The sequence below is a fragment of the Parasteatoda tepidariorum genome, chromosome 2, assembly GCF_982258835.1.
Source record: "Parasteatoda tepidariorum strain Cologne lab strain chromosome 2, Ptep-v5.0, whole genome shotgun sequence".
Taxonomy (NCBI): Eukaryota; Metazoa; Arthropoda; class Arachnida; order Araneae; family Theridiidae; genus Parasteatoda; species Parasteatoda tepidariorum.
Window position 1 is genome coordinate 98,025,244 of NC_141756.1, and position 26,417 is coordinate 98,051,660.

A 26,417-nucleotide genomic window follows, 5' to 3' on the forward strand; every position below is an offset into this window, starting at 1 on the left:
TAAAAGAATGCATATTCCGATTTTATTGGCAATATTCTTCTGTTCTAAAAAATATTTGTGTAGTTAACTTTTTTTAAAAATTTTATCGATTTGGATATTACTTTTTATAATATCAATCAGTCACTAGGGAATTTTTTTTAATTCTCAAAAGAAAGTTAAAAAAAAAAAAAAATCATGAGCGTTTCTTCCATCTCTGATGTGTGAGAATGACATTTCTTGAAAATAAAAAAAAAGTTCTGCTGAAAAAAAAAAAATTTCCAAAACTTCTGCAGATTAAAAAAAAAAAAATAAATAAAAAATTTTTACTTCTCAAACAAAAAATCTTTTTGCAAGATCTCTGTAATGTTCTGCGACAATGTCGCCGGGTCGCTACCATTCTGCCACGGGGAGCATTCCTGCACCTGGGTGTTTATAAATGTAAATACTTCAGAATTTCAAGGACATAGGCATAATGGCAGCAACGAGCTCAGATTTAAACACAGGCCGCACTGAGTTCTTCGACTAGCTGGTATCTATTGATCTGAAATTCAGTGAGTTTCAATCGACCGAAGATTGAACAGCTCAGTGACTGTACCATCAAGACCCTACTTAAACCCTCACATAACATAACAGCACCAAACAATCACTTTGAAACTTTGGAAGGTTTGCATTAAATCTTTGTTTTACTTAAAACCTAACTGATACTTATAGTTACTTGAAAAAATAAATGCAAAACTGGACTCAAATAAAATGGTGTGTAGAATAAACTTAGCATCATAAAGACTTAAAAATATTACAGGCAATTATTTTTCAAAATAACTTGTGTTTTGACAAAAGAAACAAACATAGTGGAAACATAAAATTCAACAGCAGAAAGGAAAAAAACCCAACATTCTCCCGTTTTCATGAAAATAAAATGGAAAGTATGTATGGAACTATGGCATATTTTGTACATCAACATTATATTAGATATTTTCTGTATTTCAATCGCGTAACATTCATTCACTCAAGTAATACACAAAAATACTATATGAAAAATAGAAAGTGAATGTTGATATCTTTAAAAAATAATGTATACATATTACCTATCTACTGCTTAAACATATACATTTGTATACACAAGACGGTCTTCTCATTTATGCCTGTGGCAATGCACAGTGGATTTAATACAGTAACCAAATTCATTTGGGTACACAGTATCTTAAAGAAGGGAAAGACAAAACAAACTAATAATAGATATGCATGCAGAACTTAGTGCAACAGTCATACCACACGATACAGTCGTACATTTTTCCTTCATTTGTTGTCGATTAATGTCTGAATTTGTTGTACCAAGTCCCTGGCAATTTTCAAAACTGCTTTAGCATCATGTCTTTCAGCCATTTCTAAAAATAAAATAAATTTATTGAGGCATACTTTCATTGAAGTTGCAAATAAAGTCTTTATCAATTTTAAAATAATCCAAAAGTCTTCAAAAGGTGCATAAACACTATAAATTTAACAGAAGTTTTTTTTTTTGCTTTAAAAATATTAAATAAATCTGTCACGCAATTTATATTGCGGGGCTAGGCTAATGTCCAACGTCATCTATCAACATTGAACATACCTCAACATTGAATTGAGTTAGCATGTCTTTTATACTAGTGAATTGATGTTTAATAATCAAAGTTGTAGTTATGCCACAATATTTCCCCACCAGAATTTTATCAGAGATAGAATTCGATGAACGGATGCCACTAGTTGCTATATTTGAGAAAAACCAAGAGAGTTGTATTAAGTTCACCGGATTTTGAGTACTTGTGGTGAGAGCTGTATTAAGTTCACAGTTGAGTGTGTGGTCTCTCCTGTGTTGCTATTAGCAATAGAGTGTGTGCAGGACCTTGCTGTTTGTAAACAAGACTGAGAAGCAACAGTGCGAGGAGGAAGGTGACACAATCACTAGTAGCAAGTCAACTGTTCGATATGGACCATTCATGGAGTTCATATCACGTCCGTAGGTCAGCAATGCGAGGCAAGGCTACCGATAATGTCAAGTGTTATCTATCAAGAGGTGACTCAAGATTGAATTGAGTTAGCATGTCTTATATACTAGTGAATTGATGTTTAATAATGATAGTGGTTAGTCATCATCATAACAGGAAAACAGTCCTGGCCCTGAACAAGCAACACATTTAACACATTATTGTATTTAGATGGAGAAAATTTTTTTTTGAAAAAATTTTTATAAACAAAAACTATCATATGAAAGAGTATGCTGTTCATCAAGGAAACAAATTAATAATATTCCACATTATCTCTAAGAAATTTTTAGATTTTAATCAGATTATTAATTCACGAGTTTTAGAATATTACCTTTAATTCACGAACCATAGTAAAATGCTTTCAAAATATTCATCATCCATTCATCATTAATTTATTTAATAGACAAATTTTATTTGGTAAAAATAATATGTAGAAATACATCGAAATAAAAACAACAGAAAATTTTAGTAAAAACACTTAATAAATTTAAAAATTCAAAAGAGTCCACACTACTCAAGTTCATTTTGGACAATGGACAGCCAAATTTCAAATGGATGAAAACTTGAGACAGAGAAGAATTTTCTGATATAAAAAAGAACAATATGATTAAAATAAACTATTTTTTAATAGGAAAAAAGATTTTGATAATAAAAGAGAAAGAATAAACTTTCGAAATTGCAACGTATTATGAACGATTTACAGATAAGTCATATATAATACAGATTATGATTCTAGTTCTTATTCTGCAATACCATTAAAGAATTTGATGATGTCTGTAAAATCCATGTTGTTCTCCAAGATGATGTCTCTGTAATATTCAACCAAGGCAAGTGCAATGAACAACACCAAGTGCTTAGAGGCAACATACTTTGCAGCCCATATGGTTTCCCACACGCTGAAAACATCATCATACAAAAGCTCTAAAAAAATAAATGACAGTTATTAGAAGGAAAAAAAAACACAATTTAATAAACTAATATTTCATTTGATATTACTAGAGAAATTAGTTTGGAACAGTTCACACAGTACTATACTAGGACTACAAGGTTCACATTTAAAACATACATATACAAAACACATATATCACAATATGTTCCTTTGATAAGCATTTTAAATGAATAGAAAAGGGAAAAAAAAATCAAATATTAAAAAAATTCAAATGAAGAGGCATTTTAAAATATGAATTTTTGCTTTTAAAAATTTTGGGTTCTGGATTTTGAAATAAAAAATGAGTAAACCATTAATTAATTGTTAGACATTATGATTGCTATAACTGTTTTATTTATCTATTGCTTAGCTATAAGACTATGAATAAACTGATTGTATGATTCACTGCTAGACTCTTACTTTTTATTGCTTATCTACTTATAATTCTAGAACATTTTGAACGAAAGTAGCATTTTTTTAATCCCTTCAAAGTGAATGGAATTTTTGCAAGCTTTCATATATATATATATATATATATATACTCTGGCAGAGAGCTTTTGAATTATATTTCATTTCTTAAATCCTTTTTGAGTATATATATATATATATATATATATATATATATATATATATATATATATATATATAAAAGCAAGTACCACATTACAGAATGTTATCATTAAAATGATCTTTACCTCGTTTGAAGTCTAATAGAAACCATCTATAACAGAAGTAGAAATGGGTGTAATCTCCGTTTTGATGCATCAAATCAAACATCTCTGCATCCAGTATCTGTGAGAAGAACATACACTCCATAAATACAAAAACAAATGCATAAAATATACTCATTTCTGAGAAAGAGAAAACAATGTTTCCCATGGATCATGAGTATTATGCATATAAAGTGTAATAATTATTATAAAATTTTAAAAAATAACAGTAATAGACAAGTAATGAAGATTCTATTAGAATAGTTAGCCTTTTTCAGATATTTTATATTATTACACATTTATCAATTACAGTGTTCTCCCTAAGCAGTTTTTGAAGGGGGGCCTGATCTGATTGCCCTTTGATCAAATGCACCCTCTTTGCCATTTTTGTAAAAGTAAGCAGCTATCCCTCAAAAACACAGGCTTTTTATTCAGATTCCAATATGAAAAAAAACAAACAAACTATTCATTGTTTTAAATAATAATTACACACTAGTAAAATTATCTGTGTTTATAGGTTTAATTCTAATTATTACAACAAACATTTACTTTGTTAGGATTATTCTCAACTGGTTAAATTTTTATAAGTATTTTATCTTTTTTTATATATTATAAATTTTTTTTTTGTGATTTTGGATTTTAAAACTATTTTTTTTAATTAAATGCCTTTAAAAAAATTGAGGGCTTGGTATCATTGAGTTAATAAACAAATATATTTAGACCCGGTTTCTCTATTAATTACTAGTTGTGTATTAATTTGTTAATCTTTATTTAAGAAAAATATAACGTAAGCAAATTTGTATCAATTTCGATAAATTCATGATAATTGGCTAGTTATCATGAATTTCACAAAGCTGATAAGTACTGTTATTTAAAATGCATCACCAAAAAAATTAATTAAATTTTAAAAGGATGGCTTAAAATTAATAAGTAAAAATTTTTTTTTTTGAAAGTTAAAAACCTTTTCTTTCAATTGAAGACGATAAATGTAGCAAAGGTGTTCAATATTAAAAAAAAAAAACAAATGATAAATTTTACAAATTCAACAGTTATGTTTTTTCAAAACATAGCTTAAAAAAAGAGAAAAAAAAACTTACTTGGATAAGGGAGCGCATGTTTGCAAAATGAGCATCCATAGCACCTCCGTAGGGAAAGTTAGCAACCATTCTTTTCATGATCTCACAAAAACAACTGTAGGACAACACTTCTAAAATGAAAATATTCAATAATGAGTAATAATTGGATACATTATGCAACATTGTAATATCCCAAAGCCAAAATACCAAACAAAAATGGAAAAGTTACATCAGACATTCTGTTGCAAGTGACAATGTATTATCAAAATCTTTCTAAAGCTGTTTTATTTATATGATAAAAATCAAAATGTGTTGAACATGCTCCATCATTGAACTGTTGAAACAGTGAATTCAACAGGTGCAATATCATTATCATATTTGATGTATTTTATTACTTATTCATAATGATATTCATTATTATTAAAAAGTGATGTTTTTAAAATTCGATCTCCTAGGAACAATTCGATCGATTTTTCTAAAATTTTGCATTTCGTCATTTAAATAATAAATAATGTAAAAAATTTTATACCTTACAATTTAAAATTTTTTCAACAGTTATTAGATAAAATAATAAATATTTGCTAAAAGTTATTTTTTGCATGGAATTATCATTGGATAAATGAATTTTATTATTGTGTGCAATTTTTTTTAAAAAATTCATTGAAAAAGCTCTTAAGATATGGCAAAATATTGTTAAAAGTAAACATTGAGGGACCTAAACTTTGGACCACTTTCCTGACCATGCCATTACGACCATATTTCCAAGATTGTGGCTACTCCCTATATTTTGGGGGTCAGAATTCTGAATCCATCTAAAAAAACACATGTTTATTCGAAGAAAGTACATTTTTGCGTATGATTTTGTAACTAAAAATATTGTCTGTATTAATTGACATATTTCATATCATCTCCTTGAACCATTAAGATTGAATCCTAATATTTGAAGATTCGATTGTTGGATCAAAAACTATTCAGGGAGTTGTTTCTTTATGCACACTGTATGTATACAGTCGAATCCCGTTTTAGCGAATTCCTAGGGACCGAAGCAATCCCGTTTTAGCGAATTCCTAGGGACCGAAGCAATCCCGGTTTAGCGAATTCCTAGGGACCGAAGCAATCCCGTTTTAGCGAATTCCTAGGGACCGAAGCAATCCCGTTTTAGCGAATTCCTAGGGACCGAAGCAATCCCGGTTTAGCGAATTCCTAGGGACCGAAGCAATCCCGTTTTAGCGAATTCCTAGGGACCGAAGCAATCCCGGTTTAGCGAATTCCTAGGGACCGAAGCAATCCCGTTTTAGCGAATTCCTAGGGACCGAAGCAATCCCGTTTTAGCGAATTCCTAGGGACCGAAGCAATCCCGGTTTAGCGAATTCCTAGGGACCGAAGCAATCCCGTTTTAGCGAATTCCTAGGGACCGAAGCAATAACGAAAAAACCTTATACCGATATTACGAATTTCAACATTAACCAAAATTATTTTGTCACATTGGAATTTTTCGCATAAAAAAAAAATTATTGCACTTAATTACAGTTTTTATCTATTTATAATCTGCACGAAGAAAATATCAAATCAATATTTTAAAAGCTCAAAAAAACAATTAAATTAAAAAGAACAATGGATTTATTATCAATTACTTATTAGAAATTATGTAGTTTGAAATTTTTTTTCTGTAGAAATGATTAACCAGTAGAAATTATAAACTTCTCCATATTAAGCACATTTTCAAACAACTGAAATGGGAATCAGTCTTTCGGAAAGCCACATTTATTTTTACTTATTCAAACATGAATGGGTTGGGGTTTCATTAGAAGGACATGGGGTTTCATGGTGTTCGATGAGGACATGGGGTTGGGGTCTCAATAGGGAAGTGACCACACTTTTCAGTGTGGTCCCAGCCATGTGATTCGTCTTTTTTGACACGCTCCTTTCATATCTGAAACGTTTCATTTTGAAGAGGTAAAAATATTTGAATTTTGAGATCATTATGCACTTTTGATAAAATGGAAAAGTGTTTTGATTATGATAGAAAATGAGAATTGTTGCTTAGTTTCACCTTCGTTAAATCGAATGACCAATATCATAATATCGGTATTTTTAATCCATTGGAGATTCGGATAATATTTGTTACGTTGAAAATTTTCGCTATTTCGAGTTTCCCTTAAATTGGATTGGACTATATATCAAATTTGCGAATTGAAGATTTGTAATGAATTTTACTTTATTAAAATACATTAAATTCTAATTCAATTCTATCATTAAATTCTAACTTAAACATTACTTTAAGTAACATTGTGGAAATTTAAGGAAATTGAATTTAATACACATTCCATCAAAAAGTATAAAGAATTCATCTAACTTATTAGAATTTCAGCTTACCATCATCAAAAATGACCAAAAGAGGAGCCACAAGGTCACACATGCCTTGGACATAACCCATCTCAAGATGTTCCCAAACATATCTAAAAAATAAAAGTAATTAAAAACCAAAGGTAGCATCAGACAAAATTAAAGATAATGCTATAAACATGCTCCATATTTTTAAAGCTTTATTAAAACATTTTGAAATGAGTTGATTTTAATTGTTTTTCACTTTTTTTGGAAGACCTGATTCTGCTAAAAGAAAAATGAAAAACAATTTGTTCAAACTGGATGTATGATAAAGAAAAGACAGTAAAACCATAAGATTTAGCAATTTTGTATCAAAATCAGAAAAGATGATGCGTTTCTCAAAACAAGCAAAATATAGTAAAAAATGAATTAAAAAGATTTTCAAGATGTGTAGCCGAATCTTTCAACAAAAAATAAGCACATTTTAAGTACTTTTTAGGCACTTAAAATTTTTTTAAGCACTATATACATTAACAAAATGTAAAATAATTTTTGAAGACTTTACCTGATCATGATAAAATAACTCATTTCTGACAAGGAACTCTTTTCTTGATTACATTAGTCACTATAAAATGATCGAAAGATTTTTCATTTCGATATCAAAGGGTGAAAAATGAGGCCTGAAATAGAGAATATCTTGGAAAATGCAGCACAGTTACACATGAGTGCAATAAGCTCACCGGACCCAGCTCAGTAGATGCTCATGTGGATTTGCAAGTATTTAATCAAACATGTAAAATGCTTGGTGCTTACATACGCTAGGGACCGACGTTGCACCAAAATGGATTGTGGTTGAATGAATTGAGGAAACGTTGAATAGAACAAATATGAAAAGCACACTTTTACATAATACGTGGTAAAAATCGACATAGTAAAGAAAAAAAATCTCTTTTTTAAAAAGGTAAAATTAAGCACTTTTTAAAAACACCATATAAAAAAGCACCTTTAAGCACTCTTTAAAACCGCTATGCACCATGACTATTGTGTAGATTTTATTTTAACAAATGGTGCTTCCTTAGATGAAAAATATCAAATGTAAATAATATAAAATAATAGCTTAATCAAAACCTAATTTAAAGGTATTTAAAACTGAATATGAAGTTACTTTTGAAAAATTGCGAAGTGAGAAAAAAAGACCCTTACGTGCACATGACATTTCTGAGTTTCTCCAGATTTTCAGGTGTAAAATACCAGTAGTTACGATCACACCTTTGAACATCTTTGTCAATACGATGCAAATTGAGAGAGAACAAATCAAGAAGGTCATTCTGAAAAAATAAAAAACAAAAAGGTTCATAACTTTTCAGGGCATCGCAAATTATTATTTGCTATATAGGATATTTAAAAGATATCCTCTTCTGAAGCCTCAATTATTACAAATGAATATTTCTCACCATTGCAGAAACAATACAGTGAAAAAATCTGTATCCAAAAATGAAAAGTTTAAGAAGTGCATTTCTTTCAGAAAAAAGGTCTTTAACCCTTTCGCGACGCAAAGCGCGAAAGCGCGCTTACCGCTGAGGCCGGCAGTCTCTCTAGCGTGTGTCTCCCCAGGGCCGGAGGGATTTTCGATGTTAAGCCTAATTCCATGAAATTACCGAAATATCAGCGTGTTGTTTAATATTGTTCTGTAAAGTATTTAAGTGACCTATGCTTTATATATATTTCTATGGATACTTTATTTACATAAGTTATTTCTTGTTTAAATGTAATATAAATATTAATAAGTTTAAATATTTTGCATAATTTCCTCTATTTCCAGCTCAGTTGAAACTTTTCGCCGCTTCGACATTCTAACGGTAAAAAGAAAAAAAATTCAAGCCTACAAGATCTAATTATCCACTAAAAACTAATCCGAAAATCGAAAGTAGCGAGAGATAAAAAAAACTCCCTTACTTACAGTAAATAAATATCACGTGCTAATTTAAAGAGCCCTCATAAAACATTCCCCCCCTCCACTCCTTCCCCTAAAAATCACGTGAATGTACTTTCATCTTGAGTAGAAGGTCAAATCTACATGTATCTGAAACCATATGGACATACAATGCCATCTTTTGGAAGAAATTTCATTTTTTAAAACGTTCCGAAACGCTGGCACAAATAAGTGACGGTCGGGGGTGAACGAGAAAACTCTCTGACACGCGGGTGTGTCGGCCGGGAAGTGAGCGCGTTTCTTGCTGTCACATATATGTGACAGTCGGCTCGAAAGGGTTAATGTAAATGAAGATTGAAATATTATACATACAAAGCATACACTAATAATTCCAGAAATTATATCCTTCAACATAGAATTCTTTTTAAATCAAATAATATTTAAGAAACAAAAAAATAATAGTTTAAAAACAAATGGTACAAAAGTACAAAAACAATAAAACAAAGAACAATACTCTATCTTCTAGTATTTTGTATTATTTAAAAAAAAAATCTGTTCAAAAAGAGATCTGTGAGGTCGGTTAAAAAAAAAAAGTAATGCAAATATCTCCCAAACCTATTAAAATTACTTTTAAAAATTTATAAAAATTATTATAATAAAATTTAAAAATTAATAAGTCAGTGAGAATGAATACCTAACAGAATCCATTTCCTAAACGGAATATAGAAAACCACATGGTTTCTATCACCTTCGGTTTGTATTTAAACGAATTCTCAAACTGTTGGTAATTTTAGGATCTCAAGTATGCATTTTTTAACAATTTAAAGAAAAAGAGCTGTGAGAAAAGAGCTATTAAAAAATGAAGTAATACAAATAACTCCCAAACCTATAAAATTACTTTTAAAAATCAATAAAAATTATTATAATAGAAAATTTAAAAAATAATAAGTTAGTGAGAATGAATATGTAACAGAATAAATTTCCTAAACGGAATCTAGAAAACCACACCGTTTCTATCACCTTCGGTTTGTATTTAAACAAATTCTATAGTTGTTAGTAATTTTAGGATAACAAGTATGCATTTTAGAACAATTAAAGAAAAAGAGATCTGTGAGGTCTGTTAGAAAAAGTAGTGTAATACAAATATCTCTCAAACCTATTACAGTTATTTTTAAAGATTAATAAAAATTATTATAATAAAATTTAAAAATTATTAAGTTTAAGAGAATGAACAAATAACCTAATCCATTTCCTAAACGGAATCCAGAAAACCACACGGTTTCTATCATCTTCTGTTTGCACTTAAACCTCTGTTTGCATTTAAACGAATTCTCAAACTGTTGATAATTTTAGGATACCAAGTATGCATTTTTGAACAATTTAAAGAAAAAAGCTGTGAAGTCTGTTACAAAAAAGAAGTAATACAAATATCTCCCAAACCTATTAAAATTACATTTACTATAAATTTGACATTGTAAATTTAAAATTACCTATTAAAATTAGAATTTCAAATGATTTCAATGCTTTATTGTTACTATTAAAAAATGATAAAGCATTGAAAACATTTGAAATAATTCACATTCAATATGATAAACCGATTGAAAAACACAGGAGAGAGAGAAACCTACTGAATAAACTCCCCCGCCAGAAGAAGCTGGTGAGATGCAACTTGAGTGAGGATCTGCTTGCAATTGAACTGCTGCCTCTGTTTCTTGGGGGATGTCGCTTTGACTAGGATTGACTTCTTCAGAGGACTTACTTGGGAGGTCTGGCACATTCTGATTTATGTCAATGGTCCCCAGGGTCATAGCTTCTTCTGGAACAACTTCCTTGACTTCACTGACTGAGGGTTCACAAGAAGGTTGCTGACAAGGTGAGACTGGAGATTGACCCAATTCAACAGATGGATTTGTAATGATAATGCTTTGGCTTTCTACAGCTAAATTAAGGGAAAAAAATAGATAGCACAATAAGACTTATTGCATCAGCAGGTGGATTTAAATGATAATGCTTTGGCTTTTTGCAGCTAAATTGGGAAAAAATAGATAGCACACTAAAGCTTATTGCAATATTGCTATAAGCCGTAGTGGATCAAGGGATCGAGCGTTTGCCTTCCAATGAAATGAACAGAGTTTGAATTCCAGTGATGGCAGGTCGATAAGAATTTTTCACCCGGCTTGCACTGATCACAGTGACGTAAAATTTCCTCAGTGGCAGACGGATCACAGGTTAGAGTCCCTTTGCCATCAGGTTAACCATGGGAGGTTTTCCTCTCCATGAAAACGCAAATGCGGGTTAGTTCCACTAGGTTATCTGACTGATCAAAGTGATTGGTGTAGCATAGGTGGACTATGTGACAAAATTAGCATTTCTAAGATTACCTAAAACTACACATTTATTTTGTTTATAGTTTATACTTTTAAAATATGTTACTATAAAACTAAATAATTTAAAATTAACAGTAACTATATTAAAAAAATAAGTTGAGTTCTGAAAAATAAGCTGAAATTTAAAATTAATGAAGAAATGGTATTAATTCATTAAGCATAAACGTAAAGAAGAGCCAATATTTATATTGATGACAATGATGATTAATTTCGGTAATAGTTACTAATTGAAGTTAAATAATAAGATACGAACTAATAGGAAAAATTAATAGAAAAATGGCACTCATTTGTTTAAGAGCGTGTGTAGACTTTTATTGACATCAATGATGTTTAATCAATTTTGGTAATAGGTACTAACTAAAAAAAAGCTATGGATTAGAAAGCAAAATTAATAGAGAAAATGTTCGCCATACTATTATTGACACCAATGGTGTTTAATTTTGGCAGTTTAATTTTATTTTGTTTAATTTTGGTAGTAAACACCATTGGCATTATGAAAATTAATGCAGTTTTAATATATACCAAATATACTCTTGTATAGGTACAAAGTATTTTATGAGTAAATTTGGTGCTTTTTACAGTAGCATCATTACATATTTATGATAGATAATAGGTTTTTAGGCCTATCAAAGACATAAATATAGGAGTAAGTAGCTTGATTGTGGCAAATTTGAAATATCATGACTCGCTTAGAGCAACAGTTATTATGCCAGACAATACCAAATATAGACAATCTTTATTTTGATGAGATGGGTGACTAAGTAAGTATTTTGCCTAATCTAATAATGTAAAGCCACTGAGAAAGGTAAAAAATAATAAAAAATAAAAAAAACACATTGGAATTATTTTAGCTTCATTGTTTTTTTTCGGTATTTGTTTTACCGTTTCGTGCACAATTTGCAGTGTTGTTTAGTACTGATTTATTGATTATTCCCCCCCCCCATTCAGCTAGTATATCGTAAGAGTAAATTGCATTTCAGAACTTATTTTGGTTCAATTATTTATATCGGCAAATTTGTAGTGCAAGAGATGATATAAAAAAATAAAAAATTGATTAAGATGCATTTTTTGTAAGCCGCCACATAAAAGTTACTAATATAAATAGAAATATACCTTGCATGTGACGCAAAAGAGTGCGTCTTGAGTTTTGTTTCTCTTCATTTGTGAGTTCAGAAACATTTGCACTCTGCAGAACCTCTTCTTCCGTTGCTGCCACTTCAGCATCTTCTGTTGCCACATCTTTTTTCTGAAATATTAATAAATAGTTGTGAAAATGTGCACTTATATGAGTCATTTTCTAAGATCAGGGCCCCCAGGCACATAAATGTTATAACATGTCATACTGTTTAAAATCGAACTAAAAAAAAACATAAATACACAAAATAAAGCATTTTTAAGTTACGCAATAATTTTAACAAATTTAAACATGTTTTGATTACACCAAAAAATCAATGTATATAAAATAAGCATTTTTAAACTATGCATAAACAAATTAAGATAGTAATCCGTTGCAATCTTCGAATACTAAAATAACTTTGAAAACCATGGAAGCTAATTAAAATAAAAAGTATAAAGGTATAACAAATTATAAAAAAATCAAAAGGTATGAATTATTTCGTCAAACGTAGCAGTTATTAAAACATCCTTCAGTACACATCAGACATAACCAGTTTAAAAGTTGTTGTCCCATAGTGATGTGTAATTCTTAACTCTTTCGATTATTACTTTATTTAACTAAGTGTAAATACTAAACCGGGTTGGTAGTGGTCAAGCATTTTTAAAGACATTATGACTTAACATAAAACTTACTCACATTAATTTATTTTACACAGATATTTTTTCAGGAACACAATGATGTGTCAACATTAGCAGGAAGTGAGAGTTGAGTACCTTAAAACTTCATTGCAATGTAGAAAAATAGATTCCTGCTGAAATTTTCCTGGTGATAAACTATTTAAATTATTGGCATGTGTTATGATAATCAATCACTATTGGTAAAAATAAAAAGCTCACTTTATACAACAGAATATATGTTTTTTTTATCAAATATATAAGGCGATGTTGTTTATCCTTAATTTTTTTTAACACAATTTATGAAAATTAAAACTCTCAAGGGCCCCCTGAGTGCCGGGCTGCCGGGCACTGCCCAGGAGTGCCCATGCGTAAAGATAGTATTGCCTAAGATAGATTAGAAATAAAAATTTTAAACTATTTGATTATTGAGTAAGAGTTATTAGGATCAAGACATTTGGAATAACTTTTCATTTTTTCATAGAACATGTAGATGCAAAATATACTGAGATGTTTGAGTGGTGATATTAGGTGTAAACTTAGAGTGAAGAATGGTATCTAGAATAGGGTGCATAGCCAAATCTTTCAACAAACAATAAGCACCTTTTAAGTACTTTCTAAGCACTCAAAAATATTTTTAAGCACTTATTACATTAATAAAATGTAAAATAATTTTCAAAGACTTATGATGATAAAATAACTAGTTTTTGACAAAGAACTATTTTCTTGATTATATTAGCCATTATAAAATAATCAAGAGATTTTTCGGTTCGATATCAGAGAGTGGAAAATGAAGCCTGAAATTGAGAATATCTCGCAAAATGCAACAGAGTTGCACATGAGAGTGCAATAATCTCACCGAACCCAGCCCAGTGGACGCGCAAGTATTTCATCAAACATGTAAAATGATTGGCGCTTTCATCATTATGGACCGACGGTACGCTGAAATAGACTGTTGAATGAATAGTGAAAACATTGAGAAAAGCACGCTTTTGCATAATACGTGGCTAAAATCTAAATCACAAAGAAAAAAAAATCTCATTTTCGAAAAGGAAAAATTATGCACTTTTTAAAAACACCCTATGAAAAAGCACCTTGTAGGGCTTTTAAAAAAACTAATATAGAAATTAAGCACCTTTAAATAAGGCTCGCACCATGTAGAAGATGTTATTATATGTAGTGCTAAAAATAAAGTTATATATGAAGTATATTATGTATGTTTATTTACAGAGAATATTATATATAGAAGAATGATAAAAGAAAAATTCAGATTTTAAATCTGATGTTGTATTTATTCAACTGGAATAACACTAGAAAATTGATTTTAAATAATTGCTTATAACAGTAGGTAATTTTTACTAACTTTATCTTTAGTTTGATTTTCATCACTATCTTCTTCAGGCACTTCTGGTATATCATCTTCAGGATTATCATAGTATTCAGCACTACTACTGAAGTCTTCAAACACATCATTACTTAAATTTGAATCTTTTGGACCTGAAAGAAAATGTGGAGCTAAAATAAGAACAGGGCTGAAAGTATGTGTCTCGCTGCAAAACAAACTGTTATAATTTTTATGCATTATTATTTTTTTAATGAGATAAAAACAACATTTTCGCACACCAGAAATTTTAATGTGTCATTATTTTTAATTAGTTAAAAACAAAATTTTTTGCATACCAAGGCTGAAAGTATGTCTTGCTTTTATTATTCTATCTTATATGCTTTTAAAAACTAAGCTCAGTGATGCAACAGCCCATTGAGGGCCAAGGCCTACTGTGCCCATCTCAGTTTTCTAGTCTTTGGGCTCTGGAGTGCAGAAGCAGATGTTCCGGTTGGGTGGTCAACCGAACGTGGAACCCCTAGGGTTTAATCCATATAACATGCTATTTATGCTACATAATAACCATAGTGTCATTAATTACATAATAATGATACAAAACAAACAGACCTACTGCTAGATGTGCAACATTAACATCAATGAAAAACACAAGATAATTAATAGCCTATGCCTTACTTGAGGCTCTGTGGCTGAGTGTTAGCGTTGTGCGATTCCATGCCACAGGTCCCGGGTTCTGTCCTCGGACTAGGGAAGGTTAATTCAGTCTTTCAGTGAGTTGATAAGATAAAATAAGTACCAAGCATGCTTGGGGACTAAACATTAGGGGTTCTGCATTGGCTAATCCCCCAACCAGAACATCTGCTTCTTGCACCCCAGAGCCCAAGGACAAGAAACTGCATGGGCCGTTGGACTTTCATGCACTGTTACGCGACTGAGAGAGATATCTTTCTTAAACAAACTGAAGCTTGATATAAATTTAGCAAAAAAAGGTAAATTTCAAACCTAGTGTGTAAACGTTTTCAAAAATGTTAATATTCTTCATATCATACATAAATAATCTGAAATCAACATAAAGCAATTTAAACAATATATATGACAGGAGATAATTTACATAAATTAAACAGAATTCAGTGAAAAATTAAATTACATACAAAAAAATAATGTGCTTTTTCTATAAATTTTTACACATTAGAGGTTCTGGGTCGGGATAGCCCGGTTGGTAGGGCACTGGGCCCATGTCCAAGAGGTTGTGGGTATGATTCCCGTCGACCGAAGACTCTTCTTGTAATAAATGGCGACTGATGCACATTAAATCTGTCGAGTGGTAAAGTCCTCCATGTTCCCAAAACAAATCATACCTCTGGGGGTACTGATCCAAGAGTTTCCTTGTCTTCTGGATTGGTTCAAAATAACAAAGTTATGGAGTTGAACATTAGTAGTCGTAAACCCAAAATTAGGTCGGCTTTTCAACGACAGATATAGAATAAAATATTAGAGGTTCTGTGAAACATGCAACAATTCACCGAAAAACAAAATAAGTACAGAGCTGAGTTTCTATGCAAATTAAACCCTGAATATGATGAGTATCTTTCCATGAAATTTTAAATTGGTGATAGTAAAATAATTAATTGGTTCCACACACTCACCAACTAAAGGTATTTCACTATTGGTACTTTCAGATGAGAGTTTGGCAAGATTGGCAGCCATTTGCTCTTTATCTCTTTGCCGGACAATCGCTTCCACTGCTAACCATTCAGACATGGTTGTCTCATATGTAGTTTGCAGGGTGACATTGTGCTGTTCTCGCTCACTCTCAGTACTGCCAAAATCATAGTGGCCTAACAGATAGGGCCATACCTGGATAAGAAAACTATAAATAATTACAATCACATTATTTCCCAAAATGTTCCCGGAACAGCCAACAGATAGTAGTATGCATATGCTCAGCACACATAATTATGCATACATGATACACGTACGCATGTCTGTTAGTTTGTATGTAAATGTAATGTTTTGAATGTTTGTATACACAGAGAATAAATGTATGAACATATTTGATAATGTATATATGCATACATGCCTTTATGTACGTAGGTATACACATTGTATGTATTATATACAATATGTAAGAATGTTGTTTATAGTTACACTATGTGTAGATATAGCTGCATAAATATAATGCATGCCTGTACCTTTACATGTACATAGACATATGGTTTGTACACGTAACCTATGTACATATGTATGTACGTATATATCTGTATACTTTGGTAATACATATGCACATATAACATTGGGATGGACAAATAGTGGTTATATGTACAGACAATGTACGCAGGTACACCCAACATATACATGTATGTTATTACATGCAATGTATAAATACATGTGTAGATTTAAATAGATGTGTACATTTAAATAGATGTGTTCATTTATATATATGTGTTTACAATATATGTATGCCCATACATTGTTCATGTATTAAAATTTTTTATAACTGTACATTTATAAAAGTTTTAAAATTTGTTCTAAAACATATAAAATTCAATATCTTGTTTTTTTGGAAAGCAAAAGAAAATCTTATTTTAAATCAGAGTTGGCTTTTTGCTGGCAGAAACTGGTTTTTGCCATGACAGTGGCAGAAACTGGTTGTAACCGGTAAAAACTGGCAGAAACTAAAAAGACGTCTATACTAGATCTAGTAATTGCTTATGCTTAGCTAATTTTGAATTGCTAATTGCTTATGCTTAGCTAATTTTGAATTGCTAATTGCTTAGACATTTTGTTTAAGTAAACTGAAAAATGTAACTCCATGTAACTGTAACAAATTTTTTAATTCATTGTTTGTAAATATATATTATTTTGTTTATATTAAATATAAAGAATGCAGTATATCAAATATTTATATGAAATAAAGAATAAAGTAATGTAATAATAAATACAAATACTAGATTTTAGTTTATTACATTAAACTCTGAAATTCAGTAATTATTATCATTTAAATCTTAACATAACTGAATAGAGCTATTTTCAAACAGTTTTTTTTCTTTTCAAGACATAATTTACATGACAACAATCCAATTATTATAACAGTAACAGTTTTAATCTTTGCTGTATGTAAGAGGCAATATAATTGGTTAGACTGCTACATGGTGTTCCAGTTTTAAAAAATATGCAATAGATGAAAGTTTCACAAATCTTGCTTGTTCACTGATGGCAATGCCTGCTAGTTTTGCTGAACTTGAGAGAATCCTTTCAAATTTCACGTTTGTGCATAGCAAATTGAGAAATTGTTTAGGTTTAGAAACTGCATCAAAACTTGTCTTTTATACATTACTGCAGAGTGCAAACCATGTAATATTTGATTTTAAATGGTGATAATTTTGTAAATAAATTGCACTTTGCTTAACATTTCATTGCTTTTTCTATGAATTATACATTGTATGTCGATCTCAGTACTTACTTTTATGCCATTTTCTGAATTTCTGCCATGCCAGTTTTAACCGGTTTCTACCAGTGGTTTTAACCACCTCGGCAGAAACTTGCCAACCTTGTTTCAAATTCCTAAATATTATTTCCACATTTAAAATTAACTGGTTTTTTTTTAGCCATCTAAAAATTTCTATGAACAATGCATTATATTATAAAAAAATAAATTTGTAAGGTCAAACATTTTATGAAAATATATGTTTATTCAGAGAAATTATGTTTTTGTGTCTAATTTTGTAACTTAATTACTAGTCAGCAGTAATAAATTAGCATATTTTAAGTCACATCCAGAAACCATTAAGATTGACACTTATTACATAAAAATATGATCAGGAGAATGAAAGTTATTCAGGGTGATATTTAAATTATTTTGTGCTCTGTACATTGTTTAGCTTAACCAAATGTTCATTGTTCTCTTAATAGTAATGATGAAATCAGCATCACACCCGCATTTCAATAAGTTACAATCTTTCAGACTATAAAGGATCTATACATATTTGGAAAATAAAAAACAAAAATATCTTATGGAAGATTTTCATTAACTATTTAAAAAAATGGTGATTCACCTCTCTTCTGATTGTAGGATCAACACCGCCAAAATACGTAAGCCTGTACACTTCGTTCTTATCACAGATTCTTGTTTCCTCGTGCATACGGATCCATATCTCTGCGGTTAGCCCACAGGATGCATCAGTGGGGTCCATTTCAGAGATGATATTGGAATTGACCAGACCAGCTAAGTGTGTTCTCACTGTTCTTAAATGTCGGCAGTGAGCTAGCCCTGTCAAAAAGAAAGATTATGTGAGTAGAGTACATACATTATAAGAAGTTTTAGAAAGAAAGAAAGAAGAATAATGTAAATGCACTAACAGGAATTATAAAATTCTTATTACACAAAGCTCCACCTATTACATAATTAAATTCAGAGGTCTGTCTAGGTTTTAATGAGAGGTACCTATTTCGTGAAAATTTAGGCACAATTTGTGTAAATAAAAAATTTTATTAAAAAATAAACACAAAAATATGGTAGGGTAAGAGAGAATTTTCAAAAATTGTCACTACAAATAAAAATCATTTATGACTGGTAAATTTCTTTATATTTTTCCTCATATATTCAAAAACAATTTTGATATTTTAAAAGTTTGGGCTTAAAATTGTATCCAAATTCAAAAATCTATAAAAATCATAGTCGATAGTTAAAATTCAACTTAAATTTAATAAAACCATGAATTTAACAGTACTAGCACTAAAAGTTATTTTCATTATGAGAACATTTTCACCTATAGGTCATACAGAAGAAAGTCTCTCAGAGAAAATAATGTTTCATAAAAAATAAAGGCCTGTTTGAATAAATTTACAATAGTGTTTAAGATAATGTTCGAATGTTTAGAATAAGGTTCGAATTTTGACTTCCCGTAAAGTTCATTGAGGGAGAGCCTTGTTTTTTCATTAAAAAAAACTCAGCAAAAAAAAAAGAAGCTTGCTTTGATATGATGTAAGCGACCGCTTCGGCTTACCACATTGCACTATCTGACCAAACATGTGTTACCTTTCTGTAAGAAAGCTAGCAGAAAAGCTCCTCTTTTCCATAGATTGCAACGAGAATGGGGTTTGCATGAGAGCTTGCTTTTTTAAAAATATTTTGTGAAACTACCGTTTTTCCTAAAGTTAAATTTGTATAGGTACCGCTAAAAGGTAGTAAATTTACCCTGGACAGACCCCTGAAATTCAATAACAAAGTAGTAGTATTTGGTGTGCCATTTTGTTACAAGAAAAGAAATATATTACTTCAGCTAAATTGAAAGCCAAACACAATCCACAAAAATACATTTTCCACTAAACACACAACACTGAGGAAACACTGAATTTTAGTATAGTTATGACTCACAGAAATTAACATGTAATAAAAGGTATTGATCCTTAAAAGGGTCTTTGAACGCATCATGAAAACAAATTCAAAAGGTGATGAAACAAACTAGAAATGTGTAAGAACACTGAGTATTTAAACTGCAATAAATAGTATAACAAATGAAAAACAAATCTAATAAACTATAAATAAATTAAACTACATTTCTGTAAAATTATTAAGACAGCAACTTGAATGAGAAACATTTTTCATAGTATGATGCTATTGTTATTTGTGTCCATGATGATCTTTCATTATGATAATAGTAATAATTTAATATAACGAATGAATAAGTGTAAGAATCAGAAGATTATTGAATGGACAGAAAAGCTTGTAAATAAGTAATAAGTATTTCAAATTACATAAAATTATTTCTATAACTTATTTTGTGGCAAGTCAGTCAACGTCCACATTTTTTGTTTTTTAATTTCATGCAAAATATTTTTTTATATTTCAGCATTGCATCTATTATTTCCCCAATTGAGTTCATGTGACATAATAACTCTTCTTGTTGCCAAGTAAAAATATTTACATATCATCAAGCATTATACAACTTCAAAATATTGATGGAGAACTTAGAGGAAAAATATGTTAGTTACTTAGTGAATTTTAGAAAATCCTCTTTGACACATATAGAAACATCAAAAAAAATTATAAAATGTATTTTTCCAATTACAAACACCATATATAATGATTTGACAGAACGAAACAATATTTTATTTCAAAAATAATTAAAAAATCTGATAAATAAATTCAAAAATCTGATTGCTTTTTTTAAATGTCACAAAGCAAATTAACCTACTAAACTATATAAGTATTTCAAATTTCAGCAGCTTTTAAGAATCTTTGGTTAGAAACATAATTAAATTTACATTATGTTATTTATGGCCATCAGCAATATTTATTTAAAGTAGAAAATCACTTATACTTACAGCCATAGAAAGCTCGAGAAATAATTTGCTTTTTCATACTATCACAAAGAATTTGTATTGATTGCCTGTCAATGAAAAGAAGATAATTGCACTTTAATTGGGGCAAATATATTCATGACACAATATCTGAGATAAAAAACATATTTTTGAAGGTATTATTTCTCTTCTTAAAAGTTATATTCAATGAACAGCTAATTACAATAAATAAAGAATAGTTGTTAGATATTGAAAAACAGTAATAAATATTTTTATGCATTTCATCCTTCTTTTCATTTTTCTCTTTAAAATTTCATTAATTCTAATTTTTAAACTCTATTTGTGTTCTTGATACTACTAAATTTAAGGTCTAAAATTTATTTTGTTAAGGCTTTTTAATTTACTGCAGGAAAAAAAATGTTAAAGTGTAGTATTAAGCAAAAATCAGCCCAACACAACAATGAATAAAATAGTACATTTGTATCATACAATTTGATTAAAAGAAAGCTTTAAAAATCACAAATAGTAAAATTTTATGTGAACTTATATGCATATTGCTACCACATTGGTACTTCTCGAATAGATTTGATGATATAAATAGTACAAAAAACACCCTTAACATAAAAACTGTGACCAAAATGAAAAAAATATTTGTATATATAATAGTGGCAGTCGTATGAGCAATACAAACAAGCACAGGATTTTAAAAAGAACAAATTAATTTTATTTACTCATCATAATTAGAAAATGAATATCAAAGTGACACAAAATCTGAGTGCTACTCAATAAAAGTTAGGGAAAATTTTGCAATATAAATCCATAAAATGTTTCATTTTAGGGAATAAGGGAAATCTTAATCATAACAATTGGTCTGTTAAGAGCCGCTATGACTCAGGGGATAGAGCGTTCGTCTTCCAATGAGGTGAACCGGTTTTGAATCCCAGAGATGGCTGGTCGACATAAATTCCGCATCCAGCTTGCACAGACCACAGTGTTTATGTGAAATATCCTCAGAACAGTGCTTATCCACAGTGCTTATGTGAAATATCATTGAATCCCAGAGATGGCTGGTCGACATAAATTCCGCATCTAGCTTGCACAGACCACAGTGCTTATGTGAAATATCCTCAGTGGTTGACGGATCATGGGTTAGAGTCCCATTGCCGTAAGGCTAACTGAGGGAGGTTCTCGTGATCTTCCTCTCCATGTAAAGCAAATGCAGGTTGGTTCCATCAAAAAGTCCTCCACGAAGGCAAATTTCTCCCAATACTTGATCCAGGAGTTCCCTTGTCTTCTGCATTGGGTTCAAAATTACAAGGCTACAGAGTTGAACATTAGTAGTCGTAAACTCAAATTTGGATTGGTTGTTCAAAGACGGTTATAAAAAAAAAATTTGGTCTGTTAAATAGGCTGCGGGAAACTTAGCCATCTCATGTTTAATTACAAGGAAAAATGTTAAAATGCTAGTTAATGCATGCTTGAACTAAAAATAGATTAAAAGACAGGATGGGAAATATTTAAGGGTGAGAAAGAATAATAAATTTAACTCGTTTAGAATAATAAATTACAAAAAAGATTTACCGAAAAGGAATAACATAAAAAGATTAGTTGAAGTTTTTTATGCCATGTATGTATACATTTATTATTGTCCAGAATGAGAATTACCCAGTGGGCTGACCATCATCCTTGTTGTCAATCTTTCCCAGATCAATACTGATGTCTTCAACCAGTGACTTAGAGCTGGATGTGGATGAGGAGGAAGAGTAGTGCTTAAGAGTGGGGGTGCCATTATTTTTCGGGGTTGTTGTCGCCTCTTTCGGCTGCCAAGGTGAAGAGCCTCGAGTAGTCTTAGGATCTAACATCTCTTGAGCTATCACGTGTAAGAGAGTGAGAGAGAGAGGCACTCATCAAATAAAAAGTAAGATACAACTATTGAAAGAGTGTTTTCAAATATATCATTTTCTGTAATCGCTTCAATACTTATTTTTAAAAGAATTTTCTTAAATTTTTTTTAGGGAACTAACGTATCCCTTTGACACAGCATCACAGTTCTTAATGAGAAATAATATCACCTGCTGCTCGGCATTAAGAAAGAGAAAATGTATAAAATATTGAAAACGTAGATTTTTATTTCCTGTCTCTAAATTAATTTTATTCGATAATTTTGGAAGAAAACAAGCTAACAATTAACTATTATCGTAAAGTATGGACGTCGTTGGTATCTGTTTGAGGAGGAATAAATTAAAGTACATAGTCACACTAGTTCTCTAGATTTCACATCTAAAATAATGATTCTTCAATTTGCTAAGCATCTTCAAAAAGATTAATTTCTTTCTTCATTTTACCTCATCTTTTTTCATTATTCGTTAAATGAGATGATAATTCATGATTTTTTTAAATTTGTCTGAAATATTGAGGGAGACTTTAAGGAATTCCTAATTATTATGTGAGGGTAGGGGACAAATACCCACCGTTCCTCTTCCAGTCAATGATGCCCACGTGATATAGAATTACCAATTTCTTAATCAGGGGTATTTTTTTAATAGGTACAAATACAATATTTACTTGGTGATTTACATTCCAAGTATTAAAAAATAAATGATGCATCTTTAAATGAGTCAAACAAGCCGATTTCGATTTAAGAAGGTTTTGAGAGGAAACTCTTTGACATAGGAATTTAAATTAACATTAGGAGGATGCGTAATGCCAAGGGAAAAAATATTTTTTTGACGTAACGAAGTTTTCGAGATATCAAAAGTATACTGTATTTGAAAATTAGGTGCTTACAAATGGAGTCTGGTTTTAGAGATGTTATTATCCTAAACACATAATCAGTGGCTTCAACATCCTCTTCATTTATACTTTCACCACCACCTTTAGAGTGTCTTCTTATGGATCCTCGACCCCTCCTTTTCAATTTAGGAAAGACTTTACCTGATGGAAAAAAAAACTGTGGTAATGTAATCAAAAATATTTTTAGTTTAAAATTTATAATATTATCCAATGAGAAAGAACTGATAATGGCATACCTGCCAACATTGAGAAACAAAATAATGGAGATTTTACTAGCCACATACTTTGGGGGTACATGTTCAGTTTTGATACATCATGCAAGTAAAAAAAGAATGGAAGTAATATAAGCCCTTACATTTAGCAAAGTAAAAAATATGTAAATAAATCTTAATCTAGAAAAGATTTTTTTAAACCATTATTCATAATTACTTATACTATAAGCACTCAATAGTCAAAATAAATTTCATAATTCTGAGTAATTACTTTTATTTCTCAGATATATTCATATATCAAATATAAGTAGCTGATTTGGATTGGAAATATTTTTTTTATAACAGTTCCCTTCATAACAGTTACCAGCGAAATTATTCTTCATTAGAAAGTAATGAGCGAAATTCGTTTTTAACTTTAGAGAAAATTCTCTTCCACTATGCGGAATGCACAGGATATATTTTTGAACTTCACAGTTTTATGCAGGTCACTTTCTAGTTGCTCAATTGATAGTAAATGATTCTGAAAACAGAAATATATTTATGTCTTAACGACGATCGCTAAAAATGGCTATATACGGTTTGGTTGGCGCTGCAGCACATGAACTGCAGTGCTGGCAATAACGCTATCTGTTGAGGAATAAGAGAGGTATTTTTGCCATTAGCAGATACTTATCACTAAAAAAAGTTTTGTTAAAATTTCGTTAAAAAATATGGAGAAATTTGAGAAAATACAGGTAAATAGGAGATAGTCATAAAATACGGGAGTTTTCGTTAAAAAACAAGAGACTTGGCAGGTATGCATGGGTTTTTTAACCCTCCAAGTATTTGGCCCCTTGACAAAATTGTATAAAAATTTTCTTGCTACCTACTTTATGTCCATTGAAAAACATGAAGTAAGCAAATTTTGATGCATTGCAGAGTTTAACCAACACACTGTGAAAATTATTACAGATTTTATGGTAATAATTTAAGCTGCACTTTTCTAATATTCTTTTAAAGTTTACAGGGAAGACAATTTTCTTAAACAAATCTTCTATAATACAGTAGAAAGCCCCATATTCGGACATCTGTTGATCGGAAGTCTTTTCTGTGGACACTTTTAGCAATCAAAATAAACAAACAAATTGTTTTTCCTTTAAAAAAGATATATACTTTCTTTTACTTTATCGATCAGTTAAAAAATAGTATGCAGGGATGAGAATCTTTCATTTTCCGCTTTTTTATGATTTTTGTTTGCTTTTAATCAGATTTCCATTATAATCAGAAAAAAAAACTGCATATGTCATCAAAATTCTTCATTTCACTACAGAGCAAAAAAAAAAAATTTCGTACTTTTTTCTCACATCCTGCAGAAAAGAATTATTACCACCACGAATCATGCAGTCTATTTCTGAGAGCTCAAAAGCTTCAAATTTTGAAAAAATTGTGAATTCGAGATGAAATAGTCAAAACTAAAGCGGGTTATCGAATTATTCAAAGGCGTGATTCGGAATTTGCGGATTGTAATAATATTTTATTAAAAAATGAAATCAAAATTTAAAAAACTATGGAAAACTATATTTTGTCAACTGCATTTTCCAAACTGTGGAAAATGTGATAGACAAAACCAGGTGGACAATAAAATCATCAAAAATTTAGCGCATCAAAAAGTAGTTCTACAATTGCGCGATTCAAAACGTCCCATTTATGATAATGTATCCTTAAAAAACTATGAAAATCTGTAGAAATAATTCATAGAAATACGATTGTAAATGCACGAGGTATTGAAGGTAAATCATCAATGATTGAGTGCTAAATGCGCGATTTGAAGTTTGCCAATAATATCGCATTAAATCATTGAAATTTTAAAAACCAAATGAAAATCCGCTTTAAAGTCTATCGAAATACGATCTTCCAAACCATGCGGATTCACTTTGGAATCATTGCTAATCCAGAAATGATTACTAATAGAAATGCGTGATTCGGAATTATACGATATGTTATAATGGCACATTAAAATATTGCGATTCTAAAAACTATGTGGAAATCTGTTGCAAAAATAGCGCAACCAGGTGAATTAATTCATTGTTAATTGCAATTGAAGTTAATTATCGTCTTTTTGTTATTTTTTTATTGAATAAGGATGTTTTGATTTTTGTCGATCTTAAAGGCCTATTATTCGGAAAAATCTATTTTCTGGACTTGTTGAAGTCTGGACGAATCTGGATATGGGACTTACCGCTGTATTTATTTCAAACACAACTGATCTTGACATCTTCTGATAATTAAAGCAATTTATATCTAGGTAATATATAGAGAATTAGAAAAATATCTCTTCATGACATTAATAAGCATAACTAAAATGGCTTGTAGGGGCATTACCTCTTCCGTGTTGTGACCAAAGGGGAGGATCCATTTGACCATGAGGTAAGAGACCATTCTCTAAACATGATAGGAAAGATAAAAGATGACCTCCTTTAGGAAAGTGAATGGGTGGTTGTTGTACTCCGTCTTGACCCACCAGCACTATAGTGCCACCAGTGTCAGCTAAAAACACATTCATATCATTACACTTACATTTTGATCTATTTATAGAAAAAAGCACAAATATATTAATATCAAAATATTATTTAAA

At 30.4% G+C, this 26,417-nt stretch overlaps 1 protein-coding gene across 1 annotated transcript in view; it reads right to left on the bottom strand.

Annotated features, from left to right (window-relative positions):
- Positions 1–299: 299 nt before the first annotated feature.
- LOC107446173 (small G protein signaling modulator 1) overlaps positions 300–26,417 on the bottom strand; it is a 47,509-nt gene continuing 21,391 nt past the window's right edge. Inside the window, exons 11-25 of the mRNA XM_071177837.2 lie at positions 26,165–26,329; positions 23,586–23,732; positions 22,464–22,668; positions 20,823–20,887; positions 18,551–18,765; positions 16,142–16,352; positions 14,517–14,650; positions 12,476–12,608; positions 10,604–10,914; positions 8,246–8,370; positions 7,091–7,173; positions 4,736–4,845; positions 3,624–3,720; positions 2,754–2,921; positions 300–1,364 (exon numbers count right to left, since the gene is read on the bottom strand). Coding sequence (XP_071033938.2) covers positions 1,276–1,364; positions 2,754–2,921; positions 3,624–3,720; positions 4,736–4,845; positions 7,091–7,173; positions 8,246–8,370; positions 10,604–10,914; positions 12,476–12,608; positions 14,517–14,650; positions 16,142–16,352; positions 18,551–18,765; positions 20,823–20,887; positions 22,464–22,668; positions 23,586–23,732; positions 26,165–26,329 — 2,258 coding nt within the window. The 3' untranslated portion in view covers positions 300–1,275. The remainder of the gene's footprint in view (positions 1,365–2,753; positions 2,922–3,623; positions 3,721–4,735; positions 4,846–7,090; positions 7,174–8,245; positions 8,371–10,603; positions 10,915–12,475; positions 12,609–14,516; positions 14,651–16,141; positions 16,353–18,550; positions 18,766–20,822; positions 20,888–22,463; positions 22,669–23,585; positions 23,733–26,164; positions 26,330–26,417) is intronic.